Source organism: Physcomitrium patens, chromosome 25, assembly GCF_059467195.1.
Source record: "Physcomitrium patens ecotype Gransden chromosome 25, ASM5946719v1, whole genome shotgun sequence".
NCBI lineage: Eukaryota > Viridiplantae > Streptophyta > Bryopsida > Funariales > Funariaceae > Physcomitrium > Physcomitrium patens.
In genome coordinates, this window is record NC_143434.1 from 701,765 (window position 1) to 720,703 (window position 18,939).

An 18,939-nucleotide genomic window follows, 5' to 3' on the forward strand; every position below is an offset into this window, starting at 1 on the left:
CACAATTTTCCAATTTTGTTCCAAGTTACAACCCAATTTTGAGGTCTAGTTTCTAAATCCCATAAGCAGTTGGTTTTATGTATTTGCATGAACAGCAAAAGAAGCTTGTTGTAAGATACGAGTTGCAAATCCACAACATATTTTGTGACTAGATTCAAGAATCTTCACCATTTTTTAACATACTATTTGATTGGCGTTTTTGCTTCTGTTTTTGTTCAAATGCTTTCACAGTAAAATGCAAAACTAGAAGCAGGGAGAAAATAAAAACAAAAACTGATGTGAACAGCTTATTACATATAGTTGCAGCTACCGAACATTGTAGGGACTTGGTTAAAATTCTTAACCAAATTTTACAAAAATCAGAAGTACACAAAACGTGTAGAATATGAAAGGCAAATGCAAATAGAATGTCTAAGAATGTTGGAAAATCAGAGTGCGCAAAACTAAAAAAAAATAAAGACTAAAAACATCCTGCCGAGACAAAGAGGGAACTCTTGTGTTGAATGAACTTACGACTTTTTTTTTTTTTTTTTTTTTTTTTTATTACAAAAGCATTGAAAACATATATCTTTACAAAAAAATCATGAGAATTAGATGTATATCTAGTTCGAATGGTGATGATGGCCTACAAATAAGAACATTGAATCAAGTTAGTTCACTGTAATTCAACAACACAAAAACATTTCAAAAAAACACGCATACGCTAAAGATAACAATTGTTAAAATCCTTAGAAAAAAAAAACACGCATAGAATTGTCTTTAGTACACCATAGCAACGTACAATGTATCAAAGCAGGAGGTAATAAATGATCCCAGTTTCAAATGAGTTTTGCAATTCGAGATCCTAGTGTAAGCTAACATAGAGTACACAGCCAAGCTGTTTAGAATCAATCAGGACATTGTAATCAACAACACACCAACAGTGCAAGTGTCACCCATTATTGAAACTGAAGACGAACAATGCCCTGACCTTCTTGCTTCACACGTTATTCAGAATCCAAGAGGCTGAAGGAGGAGCAGGAGTGGTGTCGGTAGGACGGGGAAGTGTCGGTGGGGCTAGACAATGATGTAGACCTGGTCGCCCTCCGAAACGAGACAGTGCTTGGGGGGGTTGGTGAATACGTAGCCAGCCGGTGCCCCCAATGTCCCTGGAGCCCGATACAAGCCCAGCGCCAGCGCGCCTTTGTCGTGCAGCAAGCTCACAAACAGGTCGCCGTATGGTTTACCGACACTGTGCTGGGCCACGGGGACCAAGTTCAGGATGCGCAGGGTTTTGTTGCCCATGGTGCCCTCGCGGAGCGTGTGGCCGCCCCCGATCAGCTGCTCCACGATGGACAGCGTGTTCTTGTTGTAGAATGACGATCGTCTGTAAGGTCACAACTCACCTCGATGAGGTCTAGACACTAGGGGGTGGAAGCCTATTAACGGAGAGGTCCATGCAGCGTTGCTACGAGGACGTGCGAAGAAAGATTGGACGAGGAATCGAGTAATTGTTCGAAATGCACTTACAGAAGGAACCCCATTAACGCAGGAGAGACTGCCTTGCCCTCCATGAATGGAGGCCCGAAGTGCACCAGAGCCTCCGGGTTGCGACGATAATCTACCTTCTTCACATGCTCCTTCTGAACCTCGAACTTGGGCCGCAGGTAATGTAGTGCGAAAGTGTGCTGCATGTCGATGATCATCACTCCCGCATCCACTCCCACAAGCCTGTCCACATTTGCTGCGATCACAATGTTGTCCACATCGCTTCTTTGTGCTGATGGAACTCTGCGGTGTGCCAAGTCCTCTACGCCTTTTACGCTTAGATCCACCAGTGTATCGTGACAGCCAAGAATCACCACCCTCTCTGCAATGACAGACAAAGAGGATTCTCTTCAGGAACTCGTGTTGCCTTGCAGTGGCGTTCTGTTAACTATATGTGTGTGTACATGCGAGATTCAGCTTGAGAACTTGACCAAGAGTTACATTGGAGGAACTTCAAACCATTGTATGATACAAGGATAGGAATGCTTGGCGGATAATCTTGCACCTGCGTGCAGAACGCCTCCTCGCATAAGGTCAAGCTCGTACATAGGAGACCCTTTACAAAAGAAAACATCTTCAAAAATGCCCACCTTGCCCCATTCTATGGCGCTGGGCCGGTCCGGGTACAAAATGACGATGGGTGGTTTTGGCATGTCGGGCTTTCGCAATTCTTTCACTAAGTAAAACATTTCCTGGGGCCAATCATTCTGGCAACACACCAAAATGTGGGGTGCATTTAGAGAGACCACCCCAACAGTCCGTGCTTGGAGATTCTCCAAGATGACGTCTTGCCGTCTCTCCAACACTGATGCATGAGGCTGCACTTGGTTTGGTCCTATCGGTGGCCACGCTAACAGCAAATCTGTGGCTTTCTCTAATGACACTCCACGAGGATAAAGTCCTTCGTCTTCAGAATCACTGTCAGATAACGAAACAGAGTCATGGCGTCTTGAAACATCACGCGTCCCATTTGAAAACTTGCTCCCGTAACCTACATCACCATTATAGATGCACAAGTATCAGGCTCCGGCTGAAAAGCACCTATGCAACAGTCTGTCAATCACGAGAATCGCATGAGTCACGACAATACTAAAAGAATGATTTACTTTAATTCCATTTCTCGAAATATGAATCACCTGCTTCAATACTATCCTCAATAGCATGCTTGCTTTCTCGATCAGTGCCATGTCTGCCTCCATTTCCATGCTTGCTTCCTCGATTGGTGCCTTGTCGGCTTCCGTCATTTCCATGCTTGCGTCCATGACTGGAGCCGTGTCTGCTTTCGTCACTTTCATACCAGCTAAATATTTCCGTCTTCATTCGTGATTCTAAAGACTCTGAATCAACTGCAGTGTAGGATATGGGGTCAGTGGCGCGGCTCTGCTCAACTTCATCTACAACAGGTCCTGTCCGATAATTTTGCAGCTGTACTGAGGAAAAGTTCCGTTTCTTCCTTGGAATCCATTTCTTCCCCTTCGATTTTTTGTCATCGAATCCCGACACATCAAAAACAGTGCCCAAATCCGGGCATAGGAGTAAACCCACGTCGTCCGCAATAATGACACGTCCCTTCGGATGAAGAAAAACCTGTCGTCAAAGCAGAAAACAGCAGAACTTCATCACTTGCTACACCTCCTGAACAAGTGATGAACACTTTCCAGCACTTATATTCAAGTGGTTGTTAGACTACATCAGGTGTATTACCTTACGGGCGGGTTGCTCTTTTTCTGGGTCAATCACATTCACATCAAGAGCGAAAAGTACAGCATTGAAATTCTCAAAGATAAACTCCACCACCTGTTGGCAATGCATGATTGCGCGCATCAGATGCACGCACACTTTGTTGAACAAAATGAAAAGTACTAGTACAAATCACCTGAAATACAAGAGAAAGACTATCGAAACATCACTGATACCAGAAGAAGGGATATCAGAGAAAGCAATGATAACGACATACCTCTTCGTAGAGCATGCCATGACAAGCTTTTGGGAAGATGAGAGGGTACACCTCATTATCAAAACTGCTAAAATATTCTGACAAAAATGAATTCCGAGGCAAGGTTTTCATCTTGATCTCGGAAGTGAACATGTTTGTTATGAGCGTGTACAACCCTTTCACAAAGCAACTGCAACCACACCCAACCACCAAAATAACTTTTAGAAATTACACGAGCTTGTGCAATTGCAAGTAAGAGGTCTGCGCAACTTCAGTGAACAGATCGTATATACATGGCTAATAGATGGTATAGTACCTGCGAGCGATCATCCTGTAGTGGAATTTTATTGGGCAGATAACCTCAATTCCTCGATTATCTGTCAAATCCCACACAGCACTTGCTTGGGTCGCTGGCTCCAACACTTCCACAATTATGCGAACGTGGTCGTTGCAATACCGCTGAATTGCAAGTGCTTTCACGATCTGCGCTGCATCCTCTACACCGCGATCCTGCCACATAAAATTGACACTCAGTACTGATTTTTTGCAGATCAAGCTTAGCATACAGCTGGTACTCATAACTTCTAGACTAGCCGTTCTTAACCGTTTCTTAAGATGAGCCAGCCGTTGAAGACATTGAGTTCCACTCGTCTTAAGCATCTTCTGTATGGTGTGACATACAAACGAACAACCAACTTTAGAAAGACAGTTGAAGGAGTGCCTTAGCATCATTTTTAGCCAGAAGAAAAATGGCGGAGGCACGTTCCGCGCACACTCTAGCTAAGTCTGATTGTCGAATAGGAGATCCCTCGATAAACTCCACAAGTCCATTATAAAGAGACAGTAATTGCTTCAGCTCGAACCTGCCAAGGTCAAGACACTTACTCACACATCTTTCATATGAAGCATCGCCGGATTTTAAAAACCATATAAAGTAACAAGTTAAAAAGTTACCTATGATCTTCAACAGAATATGATGACATGGAAATCTGAAGAGAAGGCCACTTACGAGGGCGAGAAAGGTGCCAAGATGTTCACTCGTAGTGGATATATCTCCAAATCTGCAGAAGAAAAAACCATTCAGGTCAGCACGGTAGTTTCTTTACATTTAATGAGGGTATATGCAAAAAAAATTCCATGATCCAGACGTTGTTATTAAGGCACCTTTAATGAGCGACAAATGATAAGCTGAGTTCAATCGTCTCTGTACCTTCACAATGAGTAGGATTGTAGAATTCTGCCAGATATTCTTGGAGTTCTTGGAATGTGAAACTTCCAGTGATGACTAAAAACCGTGATTCGAGGATCTTCTTTGAGTCGAAAGATCCTCCATACGGTCTGCTCAGAGAGCAAACACAAAGTCACTCCATCACTTCATAGGATCAAACTCTGCCAACCATGGCTTGGAATGCAAAGCAGTAGAAAAAGCTGCGAGTCAAAGTAATCCAAGTCGTCACGAACATGGAGACGCATACAGCCCAATTGATTCACAACTTTCAGACATACCTTCGAGAAGCAAGAAAAGTAATACGTCCAATCTGAATTGGAAGAATGACCAAGGCTCCGATTATTGTTAAAATGGCCACTAGTCGTCCAAGTGCCGTTTCTGGAGTTATATCCCCATATCCAACTGTAGATATCTGTATAAAAGATAACAAGGCAATTTTCACTGATCAACAAGGCGATCTATAAAAACAAGGCGTTTCAGATAAAAGGAAGAAACCGTTGGGAAAAAGTGACGTCACATTCTCTTTCTCTAAATTGTATTCATGTCAGGGCAGATGAGTGACTAACACTACTTCATCCTAGAAAACATTTAACACAAAACACATGGCAGTAGAAACTGATTTAAAATGATCCCCCGTCTTCTAATATCTTTTACTAACGAAATCACTTGCGCAGATGATGGGAGGGAATGAAACACTAAACATAAAAATGTCAGCGCACGTCGTTCGTCCCAAGTCAACTCATCCAATCACAGGTGAAAGTTTTGTTGAGTACTCAATTTCACATGGTAACATATCGGAGGTTTCATTACTCATTATTAGATGTGAGTTCCAAAATTGACGTACAGTGACAATAACGAAGTAAAATGCATCCCAAAAATTGATGCATCCCTCTTCAGGGCACTCGGCTTGCCGACTTTGCGGTGCTCCGTGGTATTCCACATAATGTATCAGACCCGCAATTAAAAATACTGCATCATTTCCAAATCATCATCTTCTTAAAACTTCAAGTCAAGACTTCAATCTTACATTCTTACAGGGCACATATCCTACATTATTGAAATCCAACACAATTGATCAGACGCATTTTTGGCATCTTCCTCTTACAATCACTTCTAGAATCCAAGTCAAAATGAGCAAGGGAAACCCTGTAGTTGCACCACCGAACATAGGTTCCTTTGAATTTCCTTAAAGAAGAGATAGAAAGGGCTCTTCACAATGACTGAAACTGGTGAGGGGCACTTGTATAGTACGTTTACACCGAATAGAAACAATAAGTCTTATTTTCAACTGATTGAATTCCCAATGTAGCATCACCAGTAGAGGATCTTTACCAGCTCCAAATGTTGAAGTAATCAGTACGAGGACCTGTTGTAAGATAGTACTTCCGAAAACTCCTATTTTGTTTACCAGCGATATTATCCTGCACAAGAGTGGAAAAGAAGCTGGCATTAGTCTAGACTCAACTGTGGAACAGACAAATAAGAGACTACGGTATTGCTGGCCAGGCTTGCCTTGGCAACATAATTCGTGATTACCTTACAATACGTAAAAACTGCAGCAACCGAAGAAACCTTCCATTAGTTTCCACGGACCTGTAAAAAATAAAAATAAAAGAAAAGACCAGAAGCTGTTAAAAAGGAAAAAGAAATTGCCGAAAGAAATTTGTAAAGGTTGCAAAACGGATCAACGAAGATCCGAAAGGAAATACGAAGATATTTTGTATGATAAGGGACAGTTCAATCGTTGCTCGCAGACCGTATTTAGTTGAAACCAACATAAACAGATGAGGGAATACCGCAAGCTGATTTAACTCATGTATTCAGCTCATCAAACTTCGATGCGATGAGTCGGAGATCTATGCGAGATGCTTGAAATAGCACTTCCGTCAAAGAGAATGACAGGTTCAGGACAAAAGTTTGGAGCGATCACTCAGGTCCATACCTAATAAAATACACGACGGGGACTGCACTGAGTATGTCGATCAGACCCCGGAGAGAAAATACATAACACCAACGCGCCGATTCACTGCAAACAAGAAGTCACGATCCAGGCAGCTCAGTGCATGCTTTGGGAATACTGACCAGGCTCACAAGCAGAATCCAATTTCCATTGTCCTGTTCGCCGAGCGTGTACTTTCGTTAAAAGTATCGGGGCTTATACCCACTGAAGAGATTGCCTCATAACCCAAAAACTTTAGAGAAAAACCTTGAGAGCAATGTTCAAAACGCACCCTAATAGGTCATGTCCACAAACACACATTGCGGCATTTAATACCTGTACACTCGCAGTGCGTAGTCAATGGCGAAAAAAAGACTTATGTAGTTCTGGGCTACGCTAGCCCAATTGTATTTAGTATAGTCTTTGTACCTGCATCGACACACAATGCAAATCAATTCCACTCAATGTTGTGGTGGTGCTCAGCAGATGAAAACATCATCCACTTCACTGCTAATTCCCGTCATACAAGTGTTGTTTCCACGAACTGATAATAGATCCTGTTTTGCAAGAGGCAGATAAACCAGAAACCCTTCCCTTCCATCAACAATTTACAGAATTCATCACAAACGCGAACATAGCTTGCTCAACGCAGCCCATTCAACTTACGTGGAATAGACGTACAAAACACCTGAAGCAGTAGCTAGGAAAAACTCCAGCTGCATCATCAACCATGGGAAAAAAGTATAAATAAAGAAAAAAACGCTCGGGCAACTGTAACCACACGCAAACCAACATCTATATTGCCGATTTCTCAAAATGCAGATGACGACTGCGGCAAAGCTGAGCATTGCTGCTCACACATTTTTCAACTTGCATACGAAGTAGCTAATCGAGTACGTACCAAGTGCCATATGAAGCCTATCCAGCCAGAGCGAATTGCTCCTCGGACTCTGACAGTTAGGTCCACTTTGCCGTACAAAAAAGATTCATGGTAAGTCTCTAAGACAGGCTTGCTCGCTTCAATCCTCTTCGACCGATTTCGGCTATTCAAAAGGGCGAACAACGTCGCCATCTTGAATTCGTCTGCACAGGAATCTGGAACGGCCAGAGTACTTTCAACGATGATGAGCCGTTCAAAGCACCTGCAGATGAACGATCCCCAATATGTTTTGCTTCTTGCTAAAAAATATCGTCATTCCGACTTCCAGGCGTCCACTTGCATTCCCACCTGCCCTTCTTGCAGGCAGTCCCAATGCACGAAACTCCCACCGATGCAAACATCATAACGTCCAGCTCTCGTGACTGCATTCCACAGAGGGAATTTGAGAATCCAGCCGGCAGACGAACACACACCTTACATCTAGAGCTAATTGTAACTTACAGAAGATCAACAGTCTGACGGGGGTGGTTGAGCCTTCCTGAACGCGAAAGTGATTGATTGAACCGCTGTTGCTAGTGTTACAGCAGCTGGATCTTAGCAAGGGATACAAACACGATGAAGTAAAGAAACCCAACTCTCCAGGCTTAAATCAAACGACCTTGTGCGTTAGCACAAAGAGGTTATGACGGGTGCCCAAACGAAAATTCGCCACAGGATCCTACATTCTCCAGGGAAATGGGTCCCAATAGCAACCATTGAGCATTGAAATCATCCACTCCCAGATCGCAACCTCTCTCGCTCTATCACAATCAACACACACACCAAATTCCTCCCGTAGCCTTATACATCCTGGCCAGAGAATACTGGAACACGAATCTACGAAAGAATAGAATTCACAAAAAATCTAACTTTCTCCTCCGATCAGTTCTTCGCAGGGCCAACCCAATCCACTACCTCATAAACTCTTACCAAAAAAAAAACGAAAGAAAAAAAAAAAAAAAAAAAAAAACGGCGACAACAAAGGCAATGAGATAAAAAAAAAACCAGGGCAAGCCAACATATCTGAAGAAACCACTACCGTAAAGCTACTCTCCCACTGCATGTTAAGCTAAGTTATCAGCTCCGCAACTCTAACCGCGGACAGCTCACACATGGAAACCGACCTCCAATTCCACGTCCCGCAGCCACAAAGCTGTTTCATAGTTGCTTAAGGTCAAGGTTCGGCTATCCTGCAGGGATCTTCACGTCACCGGAGTGCACCAGATCCCAAGGCCTCCGTGTGTAAGCAGGCGTGTGGCTGCGAGCGAATATACACAGTCCAAAATTGGACCCAGTTGCAGACTACACAAAGACGAGCGACTCGTGAAGACAAAAGGGCCAACATAACGATCCTGGCGAGCAACACTCTTCTTCCTGACGAGAAAAACCGGGCAACTGGATCAACTACGGCATGGAAACCCAACCAGAACAGCACAACGCAACAACGAAAGCCAGTCTGGACAGAGTGAGTTGTTCACTCTAGGGCGACGAAAATAGCCGTCGTGACGAACACAGCGGCGGTGGGGAACAGCGGTTGCCCTCTCCCGCACCGGCACAAACAAGAAACCCCCTCTCGCATTGCTCGCTCGACATCGTCGCCATCGTCGCCATCGCTAATAAACCTGCTTTCGGATTCGCTGCGTCGCCGCTCGGTCGTCCGCGGGAGTCCAGCCTAACGCTCCACCATGAGTCGATCCTGTAACCTCCCTACTTACCTTCCATCCTCCATCCCTACTGACCTGCCTACCTACCTACCTACCTCCCTTCCACTTTTCCCGCCTTCCTGCCTGTCACGGCACCCATTCCCGCGGAGGGAGGTCTTGTGGCGCCAAGTGTCCCTGCCACGCTGGCGTCTATGTAGATCAAAACTCTGGGTTCGCAATAGACAAAATTGCGGCTTGCTATTTAAAAACATCATATCCCGTTATTTATTATTGATGAATTTTTACTTTGTTAATACCCTCATTCGTGTGATGTCAGGTTGCGGTTTATTTGATCTGTATTTTTGGGTGCAGCAAAGGAAATTTCGTTAGCCGTAACGAAGTTAATGGACTGAAGTCCAAAAGAAGCTGCTCACTAGTTTAACGTTACATGCATTTCACTTCGTTAGATAATGACGATGTTCTTCATATGTTGGTATTTATATTTTTTTTATCGATGATTGGTTATGTATGCATCTACAGTCATTGTAAACAGGCATCTTCACAGCATTTTTACTGGTCTATTATTTTTTATTCTTTTTCTTTTCGTGAAGTATGACATATTTCTTTTAAGTGCAAAGAAATTAATAAATTCCAAAATCTCCTAGAAGCTTCTTTTATACTTCAAAACGGCAAGAACTCATGCATGTGTAGTTTTGACATGTGGCTTTATCTTCAATTAAAGATTATAAACAACTATGAACTTGTGCAACAAGTTTCTTGCATTCCAAGGAAAAGCATGAAGATAAGCAACTTTCAAGTTATTTTTAAAAAAAAGTTAGAAATATATTTCTTGTATTTTTGCTTATCTTATGAGCTTTCTTTAAATATGTCACGGACACAAAATACAGACTTGAAATCTAACAAGAAATTCAAGAAGAAGTGGCAGAACTAGATTAAACAGATGAGTACAAGAACAACACCGGAAAGGTGAGCTAGAACTCCAAGAGATGTGTTGTCGAGACTGAAGAACTCTTCAGCCTCGATCCCTATATATACTCCTACTTAGGAAGCTTCTCGAGCTACTTCTATTAACTAGGAAGCTTCTAAAAGGTTCTAGAGGCTTCCTTTCTAGAAGGTTCTAGAAACTTCTCGAGCTACTTCTATTAACTAGGAAGCTTCTAGAAAGTTCCAGGGGATTCCTTTCTAGAAGCTTCTAGAAACTTTTCTTCTAGAAGGTTCCAGAGACTTCCCTTCTAGAAGCTTCTAGAAACTTCTCTCTAAAAAGTTCTAAGGAATATGTCCCTAACATCACCCCCTCCTTTAGCTTCGAGGTCTCTGAGAAACAATGTTGTTGATCAGTATCAACGCAAGAAAATGAAGATCTGTCGCATAACTTCTGCTATGAACTCCAACTGTTGTTCACGAGGCAAGTGGTTCATCGACCCTTGAAGCCAACGGTAGTGGCCCACGCCTTCGACTTCTGACCAAGCATGAACTTCCGTGTCGTCATTGTGAAATTGTCTTACAAACACGCCTTCTGGCTCACCATTGTAAGCAGGCTCGATCTCAAATACGATCACCAGTGATCGGTTACTCGGTATCCTCCGTCGTCGTCGTGGTACATGTAGTTCTTCATCTCGGGGTCGCCTTCGTGAGCTACTTGGTTGCGATACTCTGACTGGAATAGTATCTATCTCTTGGCTATCCATATCAAAAGACCAAACTATGATCTATCTTGGAGAAAATAACTACATCAACTATGAATTTTGCTGGTGCTCTCCCCTTTTCTTATATTGTTGGGAGAACAAGCTTCAGAAAGAAGCTATCATCGAATTGATTTAGGTTTATTGAGATGTCGTTGATGAAACTCCTGTACCTTTTGTGGCGCATTCGTAAGATTTTCAACTGGCTCCCACGTTCGCTCATTAATGTCATAGCCGCACCAATGAACAAGATATTCTAATTTTCTCCACCTTCGTCTTGAATCCAATACCTTTTCAACCTCGTATTCTTCGTGGTTCTCGATTTCAATACTAGGTGGCGGACATTGCACTCTTCCAGAAAAAAGATGACTCTCGATAAGGTTCCAACAGAGAAACATGAAAGACTGAATGTACCTTCATAGAAGCCGGTAACTCCAGCTGGTATGCCACTAGATTAATTTGCTTCTGGATGATAAATGGTCCCAATCTTCGATAGTCCAACTTATCACATGGTCGCTTGGTCTTGATATTTCGTCGAAGAAGCCAGGCTTTGTCTCCAACTTTGAAAGTAGGTGCTGGATTCCGAAATCTATCTGCAGACATCTTATAGGATTCTTGAGCGGATTGTAATTAAAGCTTCAACATAGTTTGAAGCTCTGATAGTTGCTTCGCAAATCCTTCAGCTGCTGGATTGTTATTTGTTGACGGACTCAATAAATCAAGCTTCGGATGATACCCATAGTTGGAAAAGAATGGTGTTTGTTGAGTCGACGCATGGAGGGTGTTGTTATATGCAAACTTGGCTAGTGGTAGATATGCAGTCCAATCGTCTTGCTGATAGTTGATGCTGCATCGTAAGTACTGCTCCAAGACTTGGTTCACCCGTTCCGTTTGGCCATCAGTTTGAGGATGAAAAGTTGAAGAAAGCTTGATATCCACCTTCAATATTCCAAAGAGAGATCTCCAAAACTTTGACACGAACTGAGTACCTCGATCTGATATGATATCATCTGGTAGTCCATGATATCGATACACATTATTGAGAAAGAGTCTTGCTGTGACTTCACTGGACGATGTCTTCTTACAAGGAACAAAGTGTGCCATCTTTGTAAGCCGATCTACCACGACAAAGATGCTGTCAAATGAGTTTGATGATGGCAAGTCCGTGATGAAGTCCATAGAAATTGAAGACCATGGTCGACGTGGAATTGGCAATGGCTGTAGAAGTCCATAAGGGCGATGCCGAGGATTCTTAGATCTTGAACAAATGTCACAAGAGAGGACAAAATCTTTCACATCCTTCCACATTTGGGGCCACCAAAAATCTCGGGAAATAAGCTCCAAGGTCTTGTTGAATCCAAAATATCCCGCAGCTGGAAAATCATGGCGAGATTGAAGAACTCGGAGTCGTGCTGGTCCTTTTGGAATGTACAATCGCTCTTCAAAGTATAAAAGATCTCCCTCCACCTTGAACTTGTCGTCATTGGTACGTTGCTTGATATCAATGGCTACTGAATCTTTAATGGTCATAGCATGTACTTGGTTTAGGAAGTTAGCATCAAATGATACAATAGTAGCACAAAGTTGAAATCTCTCTGGCTTCAATAACGTTGTACATTGTTGATCAAACGCTGCTTCTCCAGCCTTTGGTGCAAGATACGATCTCCTTGATAAAGCATCGGATAGTCCTTGCTGCCTTCCAGATCGATAAGTGATAACAAAATCGAATCTAGATAGTGACATATTCCACCGAGCTTGACGTCGATTTAAAACTCGAGCCATCATGAAATACTCCAAATTCTTGTGATCTGTATATACGGTTACTAGATGTGTAGCTCCTTCAAGAAAGTGACGCCATTCTTCGAAAGAATCCACTATAGCAAGAAGTTCCTTATCGTGGATCTCATAATTGATTTCAGCAGCAGAGAACTTCCAAGAATAGAATGCAACTGGATGGAGCTTCTTATCTTCACTCATTTGTGAAAGCACAGCTCCCAAAGCAAAATCTGAAGCATCAGTTTCTAAATAGAAGGCCTTTGTAAAGTTTGGATGTACCAAAATTGGAGCTGTAGTAAATGCTGCCTTCAAAACTTGAAACGCCTTCTCCGCCAAAGGTCCCCATTCCAACTTATCCTCGCATGTTAATCGAGTGAGAGGAGCAGCAACTTGAGAATAATTCTTGATGAAGATCTGATAGAAGTTAGCAAAACCAAGAAAGCATTGTACGTCTTTAACCGTCTTCGGAACCTCCCAAGTCATGATTGCTTCTACTTTCTTGGGGTCCATCTTCAAACCTTCTGTAGTCGCAATGAACCCCAAAAATTCCATCTCCGTTTGGTGAAATAAACACTTTTCTAATTTGGCATATAGTCCTCGCTTGCATAGTTTCTCCAAGACCAAACGAACATGCTCCTCTTGCTCTTCCTCATTTTTAGAGAATATTAGAATATCGTCCAAGTAGATGACAACAAAATCGTCGAGGTGTTCTCGAAAGATGTCATTCATCATATGTTGGAAAATCGCTGGAGTATTGGTAAGACCAAAAGGCATGACATTATATTCGAAATGACCATACCTTGTACGGAATGTTGTCTTCCACTCATCTCCTTCCTTGATTCGTATGAGATTATAAGCTCCCCTTAGATCAATTTTTGTAAAGATCTTCGCACGTCCAAGTTGTTCTAAGAGACTAGAAATCAAGGGTAATGGGTAACGATTTTTTTTTATTACCTTGTTGAGGCCTCGATAGTCCACACACATCCGTAATGATGCATCTTTCTTCTTCATAAATAAGATGGGTGCTCCAGCTGATGATTTTGAATGATGAATGAAGTTCTTGGCTAGATTCTCGTCGATGTACTTTCGCAACTCTGCCAACTCCGTTTGCGATAGATTGTAGATTGGGCCAAAAGGTGGTTGTGCTCCTTCTTGCAAGTCTATGGCAGAATCATATGGTCGGTGTTCCGGTAGTATGTCGGCGTTCTTCTTTTGAAACACGTCTTCAAAATCTTTATATTGCTCCGATATACTTGCTGTTGAGATCTTCTCCTCGGTAGTTGGAGCCGCATAAATGACAAATGAAGTGCCTTCCTTAGATGATCTTATAAACGCTCTTGCTCCAATGAATAAGGATTTTTTTTTTCGAGGTTTTTTACTAGGTTTTTTCTTGGGTGGTTTTGTGGGAAAAGTCATCTTCCGCAACCTCCAATCTATCAATGGATTATGTTTTTCCAACCAAGAAAGACCAAGAATAATAGGATTTGATGGGGTTCTAATAATATTAAAAATAATATGACTACTATGGTCTTTAAACGTTACTTCTATAGGTTTTGATTCATGGGTGATGCTACCAGACAATAAAGGTCGCCCATCTATGACCTCAACATGAATAGGTTTTGATTTTTGTACTAAAGGGATCTTATGACGCTTTGTAAATTCTACGTCTAAAAAACAAGCAGATGCTCCTGAGTCTAGTAGTGCTAAGGTTCTCAATTTTTGAGGGCCGATAAACAGAGGGATTATAAAACAAAGTGCAAGTTGGACAGAAAGAAAGGAACCTGATCGTTGTTGGGATATTTCATTGTCCAGCCGCACGATTCCTACTGTGGCTGGGCATCCTCGTTTTCCTGAACAAATACTCCCCTAGTCTTGACTATGCCTCGATTTTACTTTTTGGAGCAGTTTCTGACTTTGTGGCCTTCTCCACCACAATACAAGCATAAATTTTTCTCCATACGTCGCTTTTTTCTTCTATAGTAAGAGATTTGATACGTACCACATCAATTTGCATGTCTTCCACCTCTGAATGCGAATTCACACTGCTTGCCGACATAGTTGGAGCATGGCGAATTGCATGTTGTCTTGAGCGTTGGTCTTCGCGACGTTGGAATAGGCGATTGTCGCACTTCACAGCTTGGCTAATGGCTTCATTGAGCGTTCGTGGATCAGGAAGAGTTAATAGCAAATCCTTCACATCATCTCTTAAACCCCAATAGAATTGACTCATCAACGCTTCTTCATCCCAATTGATGTCGCATACTAATTGCCTGAAATCCGAAGCATAGACTGATGTAGAACGCATCCCTTGTCGTAGCGACCGGATCTTTGTTGTAGCCCATCGAACCTTATCGTGTTTACCAAATGCTTCTTCAAATGCTTCCAAAAAGGTTTCGAAGTTGTTTAATATGGATGATCGTTTCTCAAACAAAGGAGCAAACTATGATAGAGCTTGTCCCGTAAGTAAGGTTCCAACAAGCCCAACACGTGACTCCTCCGTTGGATATCGTTCGGGCTGTAAAACTGTTATCAACCTGATTTGATTGACGAATCCTCGAAACTTGGAACATGTTCCATCAAACTTATCTGGAAGGCTAACTCGAGGCTCCTTATGTTGTAGAACTAGTGGTTCTTGTCGAACCTGAGGTAAAGTTGTTTCTCTAAGTGCCGAAAATTGAGGCTGGTGTAGTTTAGATTGTGCTATCCCAGATACTCCATCATTATGAAGCCTTGCCACCACTCCTTCAATCTCTGCAGTTCTTTGTGATAACGTAGCAAGGGCATTCATAATAGCATCTAACTTAGACTCCGAACTTTCTGTCATACTAATGTCTTGACCTTCGGCCATTCTAAAAGAAGGACAAAAATGACCCTATAAGAGGCAATATTGGTTTATAGGAGGATAATCCACAACCTATAAAATGCCTTAAGAATTTCAAGAAGAGGGGTAATCCACTGTCTCCAAGAAGAATAAGACTCCAATATTGTAACAGAAGAAGTATCAGTTTAGAGGAGGGTAATCCGCAACCTCTAAAAAATGCTAGTATACCTTCAAGTAGAAGGGTAATCCACACTCTACTAAGAAAGAACTAGCTCTGATATCTCAAGTTAGTGTAGTCTCGACAAACTGTCACGAACACAAAATACAGACTTGAAATCTAACAAGAAGTTCAAGAAGAAGTGACAGAACTAGATTAAACAGATGAGTACAAGAACAACACCAGAAAGGTGAGCTAGAACTCCAAGAGATGTGTTGTCGAGACTGAAGAACTCTTCAGCCTCGATCCCTATATATACTCCTACTTAGGAAGCTTCTCGAGCTACTTCTATTAACTAGGAAGCTTCTAAAAGGTTCTAGAGGCTTCCTTTCTAGAAGGTTCTAGAAACTTCTCGAGCTACTTCTATTAACTAGGAAGCTTCTAGAAAGTTCCAGGGGATTCCTTTCTAGAAGCTTCTAGAAACTTCTCTTCTAGAAGGTTCCAGAGACTTCCCTTCTAGAAGCTTCTAGAAACTTCTCTCTAAAAAGTTCTAAGGAATATGTCCCTAACAAAATATAGTATACTTAGTTTAATAAAATTAATTTATTTTTCTTATTTATTACTATTTTAATATAAAGTATCAACTTATGTTTTGAAGCATTCAATTGTATCATTGAAAAGATTGTAAGAATAATATGGATACATCTTTAAAAAAAACATATAATGCTTTATATGAATTCTAGATATACCACAATATTTTGTAAATCAAAGATTATCCATCCATAAATTGATGTAGTAACAATCTTACTTATTCTTTTTTTATTTTTGATACAATATGTACATATATTAAGAACCAAACATATAAAATAAAATAAAAAATCAAGATGTTCATAAATACTATGGAAAAAAATATTTTTAATTTGTTGGCGAGTAGAAATATTAGCTTCTTAACTATATAAATTTGTGTTTTTATAATTTTCTTGATAATTTATTACAACTCATATTACATACTTTGTAACAAAAAAGAAAATAATACAAACATTTTTAATTTAAAAGTCCATAAATTGATGTATATAATATGTCTAAGAAATAAATCTAAGTGATAAATATCCAATAAACCTATTTTAGTTGTTAAAAATATAACAAGAAGAAATCAATTCAAGTGTTTGCAGTTAAGATGATTTAAACCTTTTTTTCATTCAACTTTTATTAATATTGTTTAGATATGTTTTAAAGAAATAAAATTTTATTTTTAAATCATATTAATTGGTAATTTATTTTAATTTGATATATAAAAAATAAATATTATTTATATCAATTATATTTATATATGTATATATATATATATATATATATATTTATATATAAATGGGGGAATGATAAAGCGACTCAAAATTTCATTAAATTGACCCATATTATTGCACTTCTTTAGCTTTCATCCCTGTTCATTTTGTTCTCAGCCATCTGTCAAGGACAAGAACTCGATAAAAAGAAATTCAGATAAGTGAGCCTTCACTCGAAGAAAGGTAACAAAATATAAATAAATGAAGCTTTTTTATGTGTGGGCTATATAGTTAGCTTAATCTTCAAACTAACAACATATGTGGCTCATGGCCAACTTGTTGACTACATTTTTAATCCAAAAAGTCAATTAAAGACACTTATGAAGTCAAAGCAGTGTCTATGAAGCTTCTAGGAAGCTACTATATTAAATACTATAGAATTAACTTACTTTTACCTATTTTTACTTACTTCCACCTATTTATATATGTAATTACTAGCTTATATGAGTATGTTCGTGACACCATCATCCTTGTTCCTTGTATTTTCAAACATAGTAGTATTGATATTATTCCTATTTTTAGCTATTCTAGTCATAGTATTTATGTTGATTGGTGGAGTTTTCTTAGCTCTTTTATTCTATGGAGTCACTACTTATTATGCCCTCTTCTACTTTCTCTCTTTGTTGAGTATCATAAAATGGTGCAACTCTTCTAAATATATTGACAATCAAGATAAAGAGGTGCTTTCTACTACAACTCGAGAGAAAATTGGATATGAATCGCTCGAGGAATCAAATGATTTTGAAGAAGTATAAAAAAAAAGATACAAAAGAGGTAGTTCAAATAAATGACACTATTGAGTGCTCTTTATATGACTCCACTATAGAAGGAGAATGCAAAGTAGTAGAATATAATGTCTTTCATTTTGATGGTCATGTAAAAAGATAATGAGAGGGCTTAGAGGAGGCCGACGGAATCAAAGAACTAATAGACAAACTAATTTAAGTTCCAAATGAGAATAAACATTATGTTGAAGAAGAAGAAGATAAATCTGAGGAAGTCAATAGAATAGAAGAAGAATAAGCTAGAGCATTGTTTACTTCAAAGAAATTGACAATTAGTGAAGAACCAACATTTTTTATTTGTAAGATGGCAGTTGAAGAGAATCAAGTTGAAAGTCATCTAAAAGTTTGATCCATTGCACCAATGAAAGAAGAAGAGGGTATTGATGAAAAAAAAGCTCTTTATAAGAAAACATGTCGGGTTCTATTAGTATCTATGCAATGTTTATTTTTTGAAGTAATACATAAACAATCAAACTATGGATTACCATTAAAACTTATTCTTTGGTTTTTTGCTAATACTATTGTAATAGAAGGTGATTTGGAGTTGTATGAATATGCCTTTGATTCTTTTTCTCTTTATATATCAAAAAATAAATATGAACACATGAACATGCTAGACTTGAATGTAGGAGATATTGAAAGAGACATGGTGTATGGTCTTAATTTACTTGACTTTAGATCAATGAAAAGATACTATGGATTGAGTATATATGGGATTGTTATTGTAGAGGGGATTGCAATTATTGAAGGAAAAGAAGCCTTGGGAGTAGAAGAGACTATTGCAAAGAAGCTTGTAGAATATTAGAGCCTTATTCCATTGAAGAAGAGGTTGATGCATATGTAATAGAGCTCTTGGTTGATGAGCCTGTTGTTCACGAGGTTGAGGCATCCATTACTGAGCTCAAAGAAGTTGAACAAATAAAAATTAATACTTAATTTGTGGTTGTTATTGAGAGACCATTAGAGGAGTAGGAAGCCAAAGGTCAATCAGTTAGAAGAAAAGTTGAAGACTAAGTATGGGGGAAACAAAGCTTAAAAGAAGAGATAAGATAAAATAAAAAAATAAACTTTAGAATACTATAATATTTTAAATGTAAGATACATGGAAAAATACTATTCTAAATGGTATCATGTTTTGTGGCACAATTATTGACTCATTGAT

At 40.1% G+C, this 18,939-nt stretch overlaps 1 protein-coding gene across 5 annotated transcripts; it reads right to left on the reverse strand.

Annotated features, from left to right (window-relative positions):
• Nucleotides 1-516: 516 nt before the first annotated feature.
• Nucleotides 517-9,198, reverse strand: LOC112278454 (uncharacterized). Of its 5 annotated transcripts, XR_002968696.3 has the most exons (20): nucleotides 9,028-9,147; nucleotides 7,532-7,932; nucleotides 7,297-7,346; nucleotides 6,967-7,059; nucleotides 6,634-6,717; nucleotides 6,228-6,284; nucleotides 6,024-6,112; nucleotides 5,536-5,660; nucleotides 4,970-5,103; nucleotides 4,674-4,801; nucleotides 4,473-4,524; nucleotides 4,185-4,326; nucleotides 3,780-3,973; nucleotides 3,485-3,653; nucleotides 3,232-3,324; nucleotides 2,664-3,114; nucleotides 2,033-2,518; nucleotides 1,510-1,849; nucleotides 971-1,366; nucleotides 517-625 (listed from the first exon to the last, which is right to left on the reverse strand). XR_002968696.3 is itself a non-coding variant. In XM_090247875.1 (19 exons), the coding sequence occupies exons 2-19, from the start codon at nucleotides 7,700-7,702 to the stop codon at nucleotides 1,057-1,059; spliced, it is 3,168 nt and encodes a 1,055-aa protein (XP_090104001.1). In that variant the 5' UTR covers nucleotides 7,703-7,932; nucleotides 9,028-9,198; the 3' UTR covers nucleotides 700-1,056. The 5 variants fall into 5 exon arrangements, 2 of the variants coding, with proteins under 2 accessions (XP_090104001.1, XP_024367753.1); XR_016501140.1 differs by lacking the exons at nucleotides 517-625; nucleotides 9,028-9,147 and adding an exon at nucleotides 8,674-8,980 and having other exon boundaries at nucleotides 700-1,366; nucleotides 2,118-2,518; XM_090247875.1 differs by lacking the exon at nucleotides 517-625 and having other exon boundaries at nucleotides 700-1,366; nucleotides 9,028-9,198.
• Between the last annotated feature and the right edge of the window lie 9,741 nt (nucleotides 9,199-18,939).

Excerpts from the sequence above, each read along its gene's own strand:
- LOC112278454 (XM_090247875.1), bottom strand. The coding sequence starts at position 7,702 with ATGGCGACGTTGTTCGCCCTTTTGAATAGCCGAAATCGGTCGAAGAGG. Across the intron at positions 7,060-7,296 it reads GTTTTGTACGTCTATTCCAC|GTACAAAGACTATACTAAAT; the intron begins GTAAGTTGAATG and ends GTGTCGATGCAG. Across the intron at positions 1,850-2,032 it reads AGGAGGCGTTCTGCACGCAG|AGAGGGTGGTGATTCTTGGC; the intron begins GTGCAAGATTAT and ends CTGTCATTGCAG.